The sequence below is a fragment of the Armigeres subalbatus genome, chromosome 3, assembly GCF_024139115.2.
Source record: "Armigeres subalbatus isolate Guangzhou_Male chromosome 3, GZ_Asu_2, whole genome shotgun sequence".
Lineage (NCBI taxonomy): Eukaryota > Metazoa > Arthropoda > Insecta > Diptera > Culicidae > Armigeres > Armigeres subalbatus.
The window spans coordinates 98432681-98445369 of NC_085141.1; the positions used below are offsets into that span (position 1 = coordinate 98432681).

Below are 12689 nucleotides of genomic sequence, written 5' to 3' on the forward strand. Positions count from 1 at the left end.
TTTGAAAACACAACGGGGCGATGCAAACAGGCGATAATGACAAATAGGTTGACAGCCGGGCGTGGAATTTGGGCGAAAAGGATGTTGTGAAAAACATTATGGCGCATTTCTGAAGGGCGCAAGTGTACACTGTTATAAAAAAAGGACGACTAGTTCTTTAATCACATTTTCAAATCGAAATAAATCCGAAGTAAATTTTATTTACATGTGGCTTCTATGATTAGATATGGATGTATTTCATGCAAACTATTAGCATTTAAAATACCATCTACTTTTCGAACTATAATTGAAAACATGTCATGGAACATTCGAACCCATTTTTCTCCATTCGAGCTCATTGCGACATTGGCCCTTATGAAACAACTGTGTCGAGATTATCTTGTTTTTTTTGCGTCTTGTCTATCAAAACATCGGAAAAGAAAGAGAAGTCCGAGGGAAACAGCAAAAAGCATGTGGCAGACTTGTCAGTTTTGACAGATTTTACTACGAAAACGGGTGTGAAGGTGAAAATGGCGATTTCAACGACTGTTCAAGAAGCGACTATTTCGAACGGTCGGGTCCAATAGGGAAATCCACATACAGTAGACGTTCGATAACTGCAAGTCATTTAACTACAACGCTTTTTATCTGCAATTCGATAGTTGCAACCGTTTTGCAGTTATCGGACCGCTAAACTTCAAACTGATGTCAAACTCAATGACAGGCTGCATTGCACTGCACATTTAGATGTACTTTTATTGCATCTGAAGTCGATTGACAACCGTTTTACGTCTAGAATGCGTTGCAGTTATCGAACGGCATTCGTTAACTGAAAAGTAAACATTTTGCAGTTATCGAACGGCTACTGTACAATAGGGTAACTGTCCTATTTTTGACCCCTAGAGGAAGTGCATCCCAATATGTGCTTATATCTATTGAAATACAGGTTCGATATGGGCGGAAATGACACCATTTCAAAGGTAAAAGCTCGCTTAACTAAAGTCTTATTTATGAAATAGAAATTCGAAATGAGCTTCAGTTATTGATAAACCAGTGAAATTTGCCATTTTCTGAAATGAAAATATTCTTCGTTTTGGACAGTGCAACACAAGGGGTGTCTCACAGCTATCGATGGCAGCAAATTTCAATCGAAATAAAGTGAATTTGTTTTGATTTTTATGACATGGTACTATTTGATTAATATTGCAACACACCTTCTGCGGCACTGAACTGTAATTTTTATCTAAGCAAACGTAGATTTTACTCGTTACCAGTGACAGCAATCAAGTTGTTTATTTTTTCAGCAACAAATAAACTTTGGCATGATTTTGAGTTTGCCATTATTATTTATATAAATTGTTAATAAATTATTTTCTAATTTTAGGTTTCGTTTGTTATGCTTCACGACGAACCTATCTCAAGCTTGGATACTACTGAGACAAACCCCAGAATTGAATATTTAATTACAAATATTGAAACTAAAGTTTCGCAGCTGCAGCCGTTGTAAATGTGATATTTTATTGTCCTCAGACAATAAAATTTGAGTTGTTTGATTTAAGAATAGCTTTCCTATCCTCATTTTTTACGGCAGCAGCTTCTTACGATTACGATAGTTCGCATATGGTTTACACGCTCTGTCCGAGACCTAATTTTTATGCACTGACATGGTACCAAAGATATTTAAGTACAAGATAGTCCACTCTTCAGTATACCATACAATCTTTTGGCGAACAGACTGTTTCGACAGAAGCGCCAACTTGTGATGTAAAGTCAAACTAATTTTCAAAAAACGATCAAGTAAGCATTGCGTTTTCATTGTTTTTTATAACAATATGCAAACATCGATGCAAACGTCAATGTTAGTAGATGAGTTCGCTTCCAGCAGAAAACGAGTTTCGTAAGTGATTAGCGTGAGCTGTGTTGTATAGTTATAATTTTCTTCTTCCAGCAGGAGTACTGATCATTAATCTCTTAAATTACAGATTGTCAGTAGGATGACAGTGCCAAATGTTATAACTTCTGCTAGCATAATTATGGAAAGTTGTAGCCAATTTTGAATGGAGAAAGCTAGATGACATACACCCTTCTCTCCAGAATTATGTTGATCCTTTGATGTGGGGAGGAGTAGGAAGGATGCTTATATCTCGATACAATTAACGAAATTACAAATTATCGGCTTATATAGTACAAATAAATGTTGTGATATAAATGCATTTGTTAACTCCGAAAATTTGAAGAAAACGGTAGAAATTTATTCATTTTTGACTTACGACTTACATCCAATATGGTCTGTTCAAAGATTTTGATCTGTCGCCCCTCACTGAGTGGTCAAATGAAGCCACGGATTAGTCAAAGTCAATGGCGATGCCTAAACTCGAATATATCTGTTCAACAAATTTACGTAAATGATGGGCAAAAATGCAAGGAATTGCTATATTTCATTTAACCTACACGACTGTGATTATTTTATTGTTTCGTTGAACAGATGAGTTTTCAGGTTATGAAGCGCTATTCTCATCCAGAGCTATGATATGTAGAGATTTCTTGATCCACAGGAACACTCATAACGGAGTACAAATTAAGAAAGTGCTTATATGCAAAGCAAAATAGACAAAATTGCATCAGCTAGGATTTCCAACTTGATTCTGCCTTTCCTTTGTAGTTCAACACAGTACGTGTTTGACGTTTTGGTTTATTTTGGTTTGCTATCTCAGAATCGCATCGTCGCGTTTCAGTATACGTCGCGCCGCAGTGAGTGATATTCGTTTATTGACGCGCCTCAACGCGTTTACTGCGATTGAATAGTTCGACCGCCATCCGTTGGAGCGCTACAATGCATGTTCGCCTGTTTTTCACAAGAGTGGGCTATATTGTTAATATATAATATTTGATGGTACTCTTGGTGGTACCCATGTGAACAAATCTGAGTATAATCTTCCATTTCCTTAACTACTCTAGAATATATTTTAATTTTCGAATCACTTAAGTCGCGAGTCGTAGTGAGGTGGAAGTCTTCAGTCCAGAATTTAAATTCCGAGTCGGTTAGAGTGTTTCTAACTAGGTTGGAAGTAATGACGTCTGTCCAGCTATCCACGCTCCGTAATGGCGACTCACCGGTGACACTAGCTAGAGGAAAACTCACGAACAAAAGCAAGGACAAAAGGGACTTTTCTACCTTTCTCTCATCCAAGAACAAAATGTTGATAATCGCCAGATTTTTTAAAAATTACTGTGAACGATTAAGCTCAAGCCGCCGAGCGTGGAAAGCTTAATACTATATGGCTATCAGACAGAATTCACGTGCATCATTCTGACGGTGTTGTCGGGCAGCTCTATTTTTTCGATCGGGATTCCAACTTAACAAATTCGATTGCACACTTGTTCAGGCGTCGTCATATTTTGACAATAAGTGTTGTTTGATCTGACAGATGCTAAAATCGTTGCGTTGCTAAAATCAACTTTTGGAGTCTAAATAATTTCGATTTACATCGAAATAAAGTCGCTTCGGTTGCTTGGTTAATTTTTAGCAGATAAATTCATTTTATTCTATGTGAGACACCCCTTGGTGCAACATATTTTGGACCCCCAAATGTATACATTTTGGACACCCCCAATTTAGTCTCTTCAAGTCAAATTTTTAATTTACCCTGGTCAATTGAGTTGAAGCCAAGTCTAATCTTTCGATTGGCATGCATCAATGAGAAGATTCCTGCGTTTCAAATTTATAATTTCGACAAAAACTTATTGTGTACGTTATAATGTGTAGGGGTCCAAATCAAGTTGGTTATCCTATACTTACAAAGCTTTGTTTTGGTACACTCAAATAAATCGAATGATAATTTCTATGTGCGAAACTCGCATAGAATTTATTTATGGTACCAGGCTGTAGGGTTAAGTGCACCTTATGAAAAATATCCCGCATAGAAATAAATCGTATGCTGAATATTTGTTATTATAAGTATTCCATTCCGCTTGTAATCATCATTAACTGTACGATACATGTGCAATCATATGATTAACTTTCTTACCGCCCTGATTATACTAAATTATTGGCAGATTATACATCTCATAATAAAGATTACTGGAATGAGAAATGAAAAATATTCTCATAAGAAAAAAATCATACACGATATAATTTGGGTAGTTTCACACCCAACTGCATAGATAGAAGTGTTTTCATTTTCAGTGTTTAAGTGTCAATTCTGTCGACGGCAGTTGTTCGGGTAGACTTGAGATTATTTTAGTTTTTCTTGAAGTCGGTGGTGATCCAAAATGCATGTAAGTCAAAATGTTATTATATAAAATGTTAAATAAATCTATTCTTTTTTCTCCCATTTTTGTTTGTTTCCAGAGTCATCCATTTCCTGCCACTACACGGGAAAATGACGATTCGCTTCTCCGTGCTGTGCTAGTGGATTCAGCTAATCGGGTCCAGCTAAGGGTTTAGCGGATATGCTTCCGAAGGTAAGAATCTTCTGGTGATGGCGGTGATGTGGTGTTCGGGATGTAAAACGTTAAAATCTAGCGTCGCAATAGAACGGAATGGTGACAACAGTAGAATTTTTAAGAATAACTGCTTGGCTAACGCCCAAATCCTGCCGTTACAAGCGCGTTTCGTTCTATTGCGTTCAGAACTTTAGTATTACGAGTGATCAGCATTATTCATTATTTGGCGTGGCAGCAAATAAAACAAATCTTAAAACGAATGAGTGTTAAAATAGGTATATGCGCCGGTTGACCCTAGAGGGATAAATTTTACATGTTTGTATAATATAACTTCGTCTTAAATAAGGATGAATACATTGATTACTTTTATGTTTCCACGCATCATTGAATCAGAAAGCTTATTTCCAGCGGGATTTCCAGTTAAACAAAATGCAAGATTGCGTATGCACTTTGCGTTACATAAGGGTGGATAAGTGGATTAATCCTTTTAATATAATTTACAGGTGAAATTGTTGAGTGGAATCCACATGAAAAAGGTCCTGTGAACGCAGGAACGCAGGGGGCCCTCCTTAGCCGTGTGGTAAGACGCGCGGCTACAAAACAAGACCATGCTGAGGGTGGCTGGGTTCGATTCCCGGTGCCGGTCTAGGCAATTGGAAATTGTCTCGACTTCCCTGGGCATAAAAGTATCATCGTGTTAGCCTCATGATATACGAATGCAAAAATGGTAACCTGGCTTAGAAACCTCGCAGTTAATAACTGTGGAAGTGCTTAATGAACACTAAGCTGCGAGGCGGCTCTGTCCCAGTGTGGGGACGTAATGCCAATAAGAAGAAGAAGAAGAAGAACGCAGGCTAGGCATCCAGTTTCCCGCGCGAGTTTGGCAGAATATAAAAATTAGAAAAGCTATATTGGACAATAAATTAAATTAAATAGATGCTTTTTTGTGTTGGCCTATTTTATTATAAACTGAGAAAAGAACAAATTATTATCCTATTTTAGTTTGTGAAATAACATTATACATACTACAATACAGTAATCATATAATTGAATGATTATCGCACAGCGTTTAATTCGGATTATCAGCAGAATCGTTGAAAAATCTTACTATTTATCGTCTTTGTTGAATATAATCAAAACTCGAATGATCGCATAAAACAAAACTGAAGATAAACCAATGATTCGCGGTTAAATTGATTTGCAAAAATACATGCAAAAGTTGATGTTTTTGAATGGTAACGATACTTAACAACCCATTCAATGTATCATCCAAAACCAAAATATTATAAGGGCTATTGTAAATATCGTTCGTCGTATAATTAACGTACAGTATTTTATATGATTCCATGAAAAATGCAATTATAATTTTCTATACTCAAAAAACGATAACTAGAAAAATCGTTGTATAATTTCATTTTATTCGGGATGTGCGATCATTTTGAACTGCATTACTAATTTGGAATAGTTTTAAGTGCATAGGATATTGAAATTGAACTATAGTTCACCGCACTTAAAATTTATTACGAAGGCAGTTAACGAATCTCGAGTGGCTTCGTCAACAACAAAACTTAAAAAAAACAGCGCAGAAGGGAAGCTGCTCAATAGTTGTTTACGCGGTTACGCTTTAAGGCTGCCTTACACCTCGGGAAAATTTTCCGCCGGATTTTGGTCCCCGTGCATTTTAAATGGGGCCGGGATTTTGATTTTCCGTGCCCAAATCCCGAAAACATCGCATATGTAAAAATGCATGGGGAAAAAATCCGCGGACCAAATTCCCGAGGTGTAAGGTGGCCTTTAGGAGCGAATTAGTTTCCTCGTGAATTATAAGTGCAGCCCTAATGAAGAAATCAATACATTCGCACATAAAACTTATGATCATTTAATCGGAATATTTCTATTAGCGCCGCACACATTTTGGAAATGCAAAGTACACTGGTCAAAATATAAGTGCGGGGCACATATATACAATATCAGGGTTCGTATCGCTCACTCAATCTCAGGAGCACAGGTTGCTCCCTCACGAAAATTTTCGGGGAGAAATCACTTTTCGGGAAAGAAAAACAGCCTGGATAGTGATAACCATTTTTCGCTCACTTCGATTGCCGCCAAACGTTGGTTTGCTCTTTTTCTTTCATATTCGAGTCTTTTCGTGGCATCTTCTATGCAAATGGTAGTAGCTTATGTAGAACAAATAACTTAGTGCTTTCATACAAATAGCGTGGTGATGTGGCTAGAGTAAGCGCATCCCTACGGCTATTATTGTTACTATTCTGGGTTCGAGTCCCGGCGCGGCCATACAATTTTGTAATTGTTCTGCGATAATTCTCGCGAAAAGTGAGTGAGGGGGTAAAAGTGATGAAACGAAAAAGGATTTTCATCTAATAGGCAAGGTTTTCGTTTATCATTCAAGGCTAATTGCAGAGAAAGATTGATGGGTGAAAGATGATCCTCAATATAAATAACGAAAAAGGATTCTCCCTTGGCCCGAGAAATGCTTGCTTTGGTCTCATTGAAACCAAAAGTTGAAACCCTGTACAATATGCATTTTATTCTGAGTGTACTCAACCCACCTTCACCTTAAGTTATTCATTAGGCCATTTTCAAATGCTATACGCGACATATGTCAAATTTCTCGAGATGCTTCGATTCGATCACTTCGATGACTTTTTGATATCGAATGCGTTCAACATTAAAGGGATTGGTCCTCTAAACGAAATAAAATTTAATATTGATTAAATTTTAAGAAAATACGTACTCTAAGTTGTTTAATTTAAAAGGAGCGGATTGGATTGCCAAATTTGAAAAACCTGTGTTGCAAGTGAATTGGAATACTGATTATTAATACAAAGTAAGCACAATGTCGCAGCAGACGATCGATAACGTGAGTAGAATATGCACATTTCTTATGTTCAAACAAACTTTTAAACATTGCACTCATGATCTGTTAAATACAGCTCACATTGGATCTTGAAGAGCTCAAACAGTTGGCCAACACCGCAAAGCGTTCCCGCGTGCAGCAGCTGTTGTCGATTGACATTCGCAAGCTGGAAACAGATTTACAGCACCAGAAGGAATTGCTAGCGGCCAAAGAGAAAGAACAACTTGCCGGTGGGGCGTCCAAACCGCCCGCGCCGCTCCCGGGCGATGTCAAACGGTACCGGATTGAGCTGAAAGAATATGCCTGGGACCAGAGTGACAAGTTCATCAAAATCTTCGTCACCGTTAACGAAGTTCAGCAGGTTCCAGAGGAGAGTGTGAATGTGGAATTCACCGCCAACTCGTTCAACCTGTTGGTCAGCAATCTGAACAACAAGGATTACATTTTCACGGTGAACCACCTGCTAAACGAGATTGATCCGGCGAAGAGCTATCGGAAGGTAAAATCCGACATGGTGGCAATCTATTTGGCAAAGGTGGAACCCACCAAGTGGACACACATGACCCTAACGGCTAAGCGGCTCCAGGACATGAAGGACGAGCGTATGTCTACCAGCACTAAGGACAGCGAGGCAGATCCATCCAGTGGGTTGATGAAAATGATGCAGCAGCTGTACGATAGCGGCGATCCGGACACCAAACGAATGATCAACAAGGCTTGGCACGAGTCTCAGAATAAGAAAGGCGACATGCCGAACATGCCCTTCATACCGTAGGGTGAGATTTTGTTTAATTTAGAGTCAAGTGTAAGATGGCAATCGGCATTTATAGTAATTATTACATTCTTTCTATTGATCTAAAGACTTGAAGCTAATATGTAGGGTCCATGGAACTGAATTGAATAAATCCGTGAATTAAAGAATAATTCGTAGATATTTATGTTTTGAAAATTGATAAAGCTCATTTGCTTTGTGTTACTTTCAGAATCATTGGTATGATCATTATAACAAGTTTTTTTTTTTCAAAATATTACTTCGAAAAAGGTTATTTCAATACCCTTGATTATCAGAAATTTGAACTTAATATAAATAAAATTGTTATACCATAGTGACGTATTGGAATGTTGACCAGAAATATCTATCGGTCCAAATTCGGTAAGATTAGACTTTAGCGGCATTTAGAGAAGACACAGAAATCTCGCCAAGCATCATTTCAGAACTGATAGATCTTTAATAAGTTTTGTTGATAAGACAGGACATAGATTAGTTATACCCGTAATGCTGGGTAGACACCTTTACGTGGTGTGTTACGGGGTAAGATCTACCACGGTTACATTGCCAGCTACAGGCAAATCCTGACCCAACGATTACCTTCCACATTATCCAACTCCGTGGTACTTATGAGGGTGTCGCTAAGTCGGTGGCCTCTCGTTAAGTAAGTACTACATCAACACTTCCTTCCTCTCCCTAGTTACGGTGAAGATGGGCGTGGCCAGGAGTAGTAATCCTCATGCTTTTGTTATTTTTGTTTAAGACTGGAATCAAGGACCACTCCCCTTCTTGATTTCTGATAGCATTCTAGATAAGGATCTCAAAAGTAAAACATGAGTATCACTAGTGTCCAATCTACGAATTACACCGTAACAATGCTAATGCTAAAAAAATACCCGTAATGCTGGGTAGATACCTCTTCGTGGTGTGTTACGGGGTAAGTTCTACCATGGTCACATTGCCAGCTACAGGCACATCCTGACCCAACGAATACCTTCCCAATATCCATCTCCGTGATACTTATTCCTTCTCTCCCTAGTAACGGTACAGACAAGCGTGACCAGGAATAGTAATTCTAATGCTTTTGTCATTTTTGTCACAGATTGAAATTAAGGATTACACCCACCTTGATTTCTGATAGCAATCTGAACAGAGATTTCAAAGGAAACATGAGTATCACTAGTTTCCAGTCCACGAAATATACCGGAGCAATGCCATGCTTTCGTGTTTTTATATCTCGCGTGATTTTTGAAAGCGTCGTAGGTCCAGAAGAGAGACTCTCTTTGTTGACTTTCTCTTTCGATTATTTCAAAGCCATACTAACATTTATATTGGATTTTCCAGCACCGATCTAAAGAAAATAGCTTTGTCTAGTGTGCTGAGGTGAAAATTTGGCAACAAATTTTAAACTTGCCTAGATATTAGCAAAAGAGAGCGTAAGGAAAGAGAGTCTCTCATTTGGACTTGCGACGTTTTCAAAAATCACGCGAGATATATTCGTAAAATATTTATTTTCCATATTTTATTATACTTATATTTCATATTTCATTATATTTATGTTTCATATTTTTACATTTTATTTTTTTAAATTTCTATATTTTTATAATTTCATATTTTACATTCTATTATTTTTGTGTCTTAAAATTTTCATATTATTGTGTTATAATATTATCATAGTTTCATATTTCTTTAAATTGAACATTCAACTTTCAAATTTGATATTTTATGTTTTATATTTTTGTATTTTCATATTTATATAATTTCATGTTATTACACCTTCATATTATAATATTTTTATATTATCATATTTTCCTTACTCTTATATTTTTCTATTTTATACTTATATACACATTATGATGCCTTTTTTTATGCTTTCACATTTTTATACTTGTATATGTTCATATTTTATACTTTTATATTTTCATATATTTGTATTTTTTCATATCATATTTTCATATTGTAGTTTGAAATATTTAATTTTCATATTTTAATTTTTTTGCCTTTCTTATATTTTCATACTTTCATGTTGTTATAATTTAATTAGCATATTTACATATTTCTATATTTTTATTATATTATTTTTTATACTTTCATATTTCCATCTTCTATATTTTTTGTGTTTCAATATTTTTATATTATCTTATTTTCAGATCTTTATATTGTCATATTCTCAAAATTTAATACTTTAATATCACATTTTATATTTTAACATTTGCAATATTATCATATTCTCATGTTTTTATGTACTCATATTTTTGTATCTTCATTTTTATTTGCATGTTTTCATAATTTTTAAATTTTCATATAGCAATTTTTATTCTATTATTACACTATATTTTTATGTTTCTTATTTTCATATTTAAAAAATCATATTTTTATGCTTTTATATATTTATATTATTGTATTATGTACCTTCATACTGATTTAACATTTTCATAGCCCACTACAAAACATCCCAGGAAGGAAAGCTTCACAACCTGCCATGTAACCTTTACGTAGACGACTTTCTGGCACATAAACTGCTATCTGATATATAACATTCTAAATAATAAATAAATTCTTTACAATTTCCAGCTTCTTCTACAAGAGATGTACATCCCGAATCAACTTCGGCTCCTAGTTGACGTTGTACTCTACAAATATATATAAAATTTGATAAGATTTCTTATCATAATGTTATTCATTTCACTACATATTTATTTATATACAATTACCAAAATAAGAACTTAAAAAGAACGCGGTGCGTATGGTACGGTATGTCCACGCATCCTTCAACCCCTGTAGATTCGTGATATGTATCATGTTGAAGTGACTACTTGAACACGATACATCTCGAAGAATCATCTCTGCGGCAAACACAACGCAGTGGGCCTGGCCGCTTTGAAGTTTATGTCATACCACTGGTATGCTGTGAGCCTCAATATTGACAAGAAAAATTATTGGGCGTCATCTAACTCAATAGTTTTCCAGGATGCTTTCTTTGTACTGGCTGCGTTTGTGTTCGATTAGATTAGATTAGATTAGATTAGATAAGACAGGACATAGATTAGTTAGGATTTCAGTTATTTAGTTTATATCAAGTTTAATAATTTACCTCCAAAAACAAGCTCCATCACAGATATTCTTCCACATAGAGCTGAATCCCAACAGTCGGTGTGTGCGAAACGGGTAGCAATTGTGTATTCGTTTTCTGCATTCCCAGCTGCAGTTGCTCCTCTGTGGTATTATCCTTCGCCATCGGAAAACCTTGAAACTTTACATTGTTTCCCAATTCTACGTGTGCAGCTTCTGTGGTATGCAACAGCACTTTGAAGGTTGCGTCGGAAGGAAGCTTCCTTAGTCCTCTCAGGCGGCAATCCAAGTTAAGCAACGATTTTCGTATCTGCTCTTCCAGCTCCATTAGGTTTTCGTCCGTTTCCAGCGAAAACTCGCGGTCTTCTACTTCGAAAACGTAGCTCTCCAGAGTGGCCGTTACTGGGTCATCGCGACAAACCACCAGCTCAACTTTGTGCAACTTTCGACGATGTTTCAGCTCTCGGGCAGCCCTTAGAGTTCTGGCCAGATACTCATTCAGTGGTTTGAAAATAGAAATTCGAACCGGAATGTTGTAGGCTCGTCGCGCACGGAAGATACCGGCCGGGTAGAGTTGGCGCGCAAACAAGATCGAATTAATGTAAATTTCCAACAGCTCGATCACGACGTCAGTTTCTGGTGGTGAGGAAATTCTTCTTGAAATATATTCCGTTCAAAGCGTTTAAAGCATACTTACCTAACGTAGGGCCCGACATTTTTTGAGAATATTAACTCCTACTAAAATAAATTCAGAAACATTTTTTTCTTTGGTTCTTTTTTGTAATGCGATTCGAACTATTTACATGCTGCATGGGTTAGGTTTTTTTTATATTATAGATACGGCAAAATTTGAAAGACGAGCGGATGGAATCATACTCGCGTAGCATTTGAAAGGGCCTACAAAAAGATATTTTAGTTACTAGATAAAGATTGTCGCTTCACTGCCAAAAATATCTGTATAAGATATTGTGGTCTTTTTCGGAACGTTCCAAGACGATTTATATCGAATCACGTTTTTAAATAAACAAAAGTAGACGTGTTTAATGCGCGACGGTTTGGTCGAGAATGAATTTACAAGTCATAACGGAAGTTCTTCTCCCGCTTGCAGAAGTCCTAACGGATACACATAAACGCAGAGTGTCAAAGTGACAGCTTAACGCAAACAAATTTTTTGAGGGGTAGTACTCTACTGAGGATGAGGATTGTATACATCAGGTTGCTACAGCACGTCCATCCTGACACTGCTGTCGGCCGCGACAGTTTAGAGAAAAGCTTATGCTCAAATACATTGTTTACATGTTTTCTTACAGCTACTTCTTCACCAATACTAATACAGCTTGTGTTTAGATCTATCGTAGAATAATTTGGTCATTGAAATTCTTTGTCTAAGAATTCGACTTCTTCATACTCGAACTCTGAGTCTGTAAAATCGTTAACCTCATCATTGTCGGCCTTTTGGTAAAGTCTCATATTCATGGGATCGAATATGCCTTCAAAACGTCGGTTGGATACTTGGTATCCGTCTAAATCGGAAATCAAATAACG

The 12689-nt window shown here is 36.6% G+C and overlaps 2 protein-coding genes across 3 annotated transcripts; one reads left to right on the forward strand and one right to left on the reverse strand.

The window, feature by feature from the left end:
* Window positions 1-7073: 7073 nt before the first annotated feature.
* LOC134219170 (calcyclin-binding protein) lies at window positions 7074-8227 on the forward strand. Its single transcript, XM_062697875.1, has 2 exons — window positions 7074-7306; window positions 7380-8227. The coding sequence occupies exons 1-2, from the start codon at window positions 7283-7285 to the stop codon at window positions 8076-8078; spliced, it is 723 nt and encodes a 240-aa protein (XP_062553859.1). The 5' UTR covers window positions 7074-7282; the 3' UTR covers window positions 8079-8227.
* Window positions 8228-8246: 19 nt separating this feature from the next.
* Window positions 8247-12011, reverse strand: LOC134219171 (DNA polymerase zeta subunit 2). 2 transcript variants are annotated; one of them, XM_062697877.1, is made up of 3 exons: window positions 11842-12011; window positions 11167-11780; window positions 8247-8529 (listed from the first exon to the last, which is right to left on the reverse strand). In XM_062697877.1, exons 1-2 carry the CDS (start codon window positions 11858-11860, stop codon window positions 11185-11187), a joined length of 615 nt encoding a protein of 204 aa, XP_062553861.1. In that variant the 5' UTR covers window positions 11861-12011; the 3' UTR covers window positions 8247-8529; window positions 11167-11184. The 2 variants fall into 2 exon arrangements, with proteins under 2 accessions (XP_062553861.1, XP_062553860.1); XM_062697876.1 differs by lacking the exon at window positions 8247-8529 and adding an exon at window positions 10478-11061.
* Between the last annotated feature and the right edge of the window lie 678 nt (window positions 12012-12689).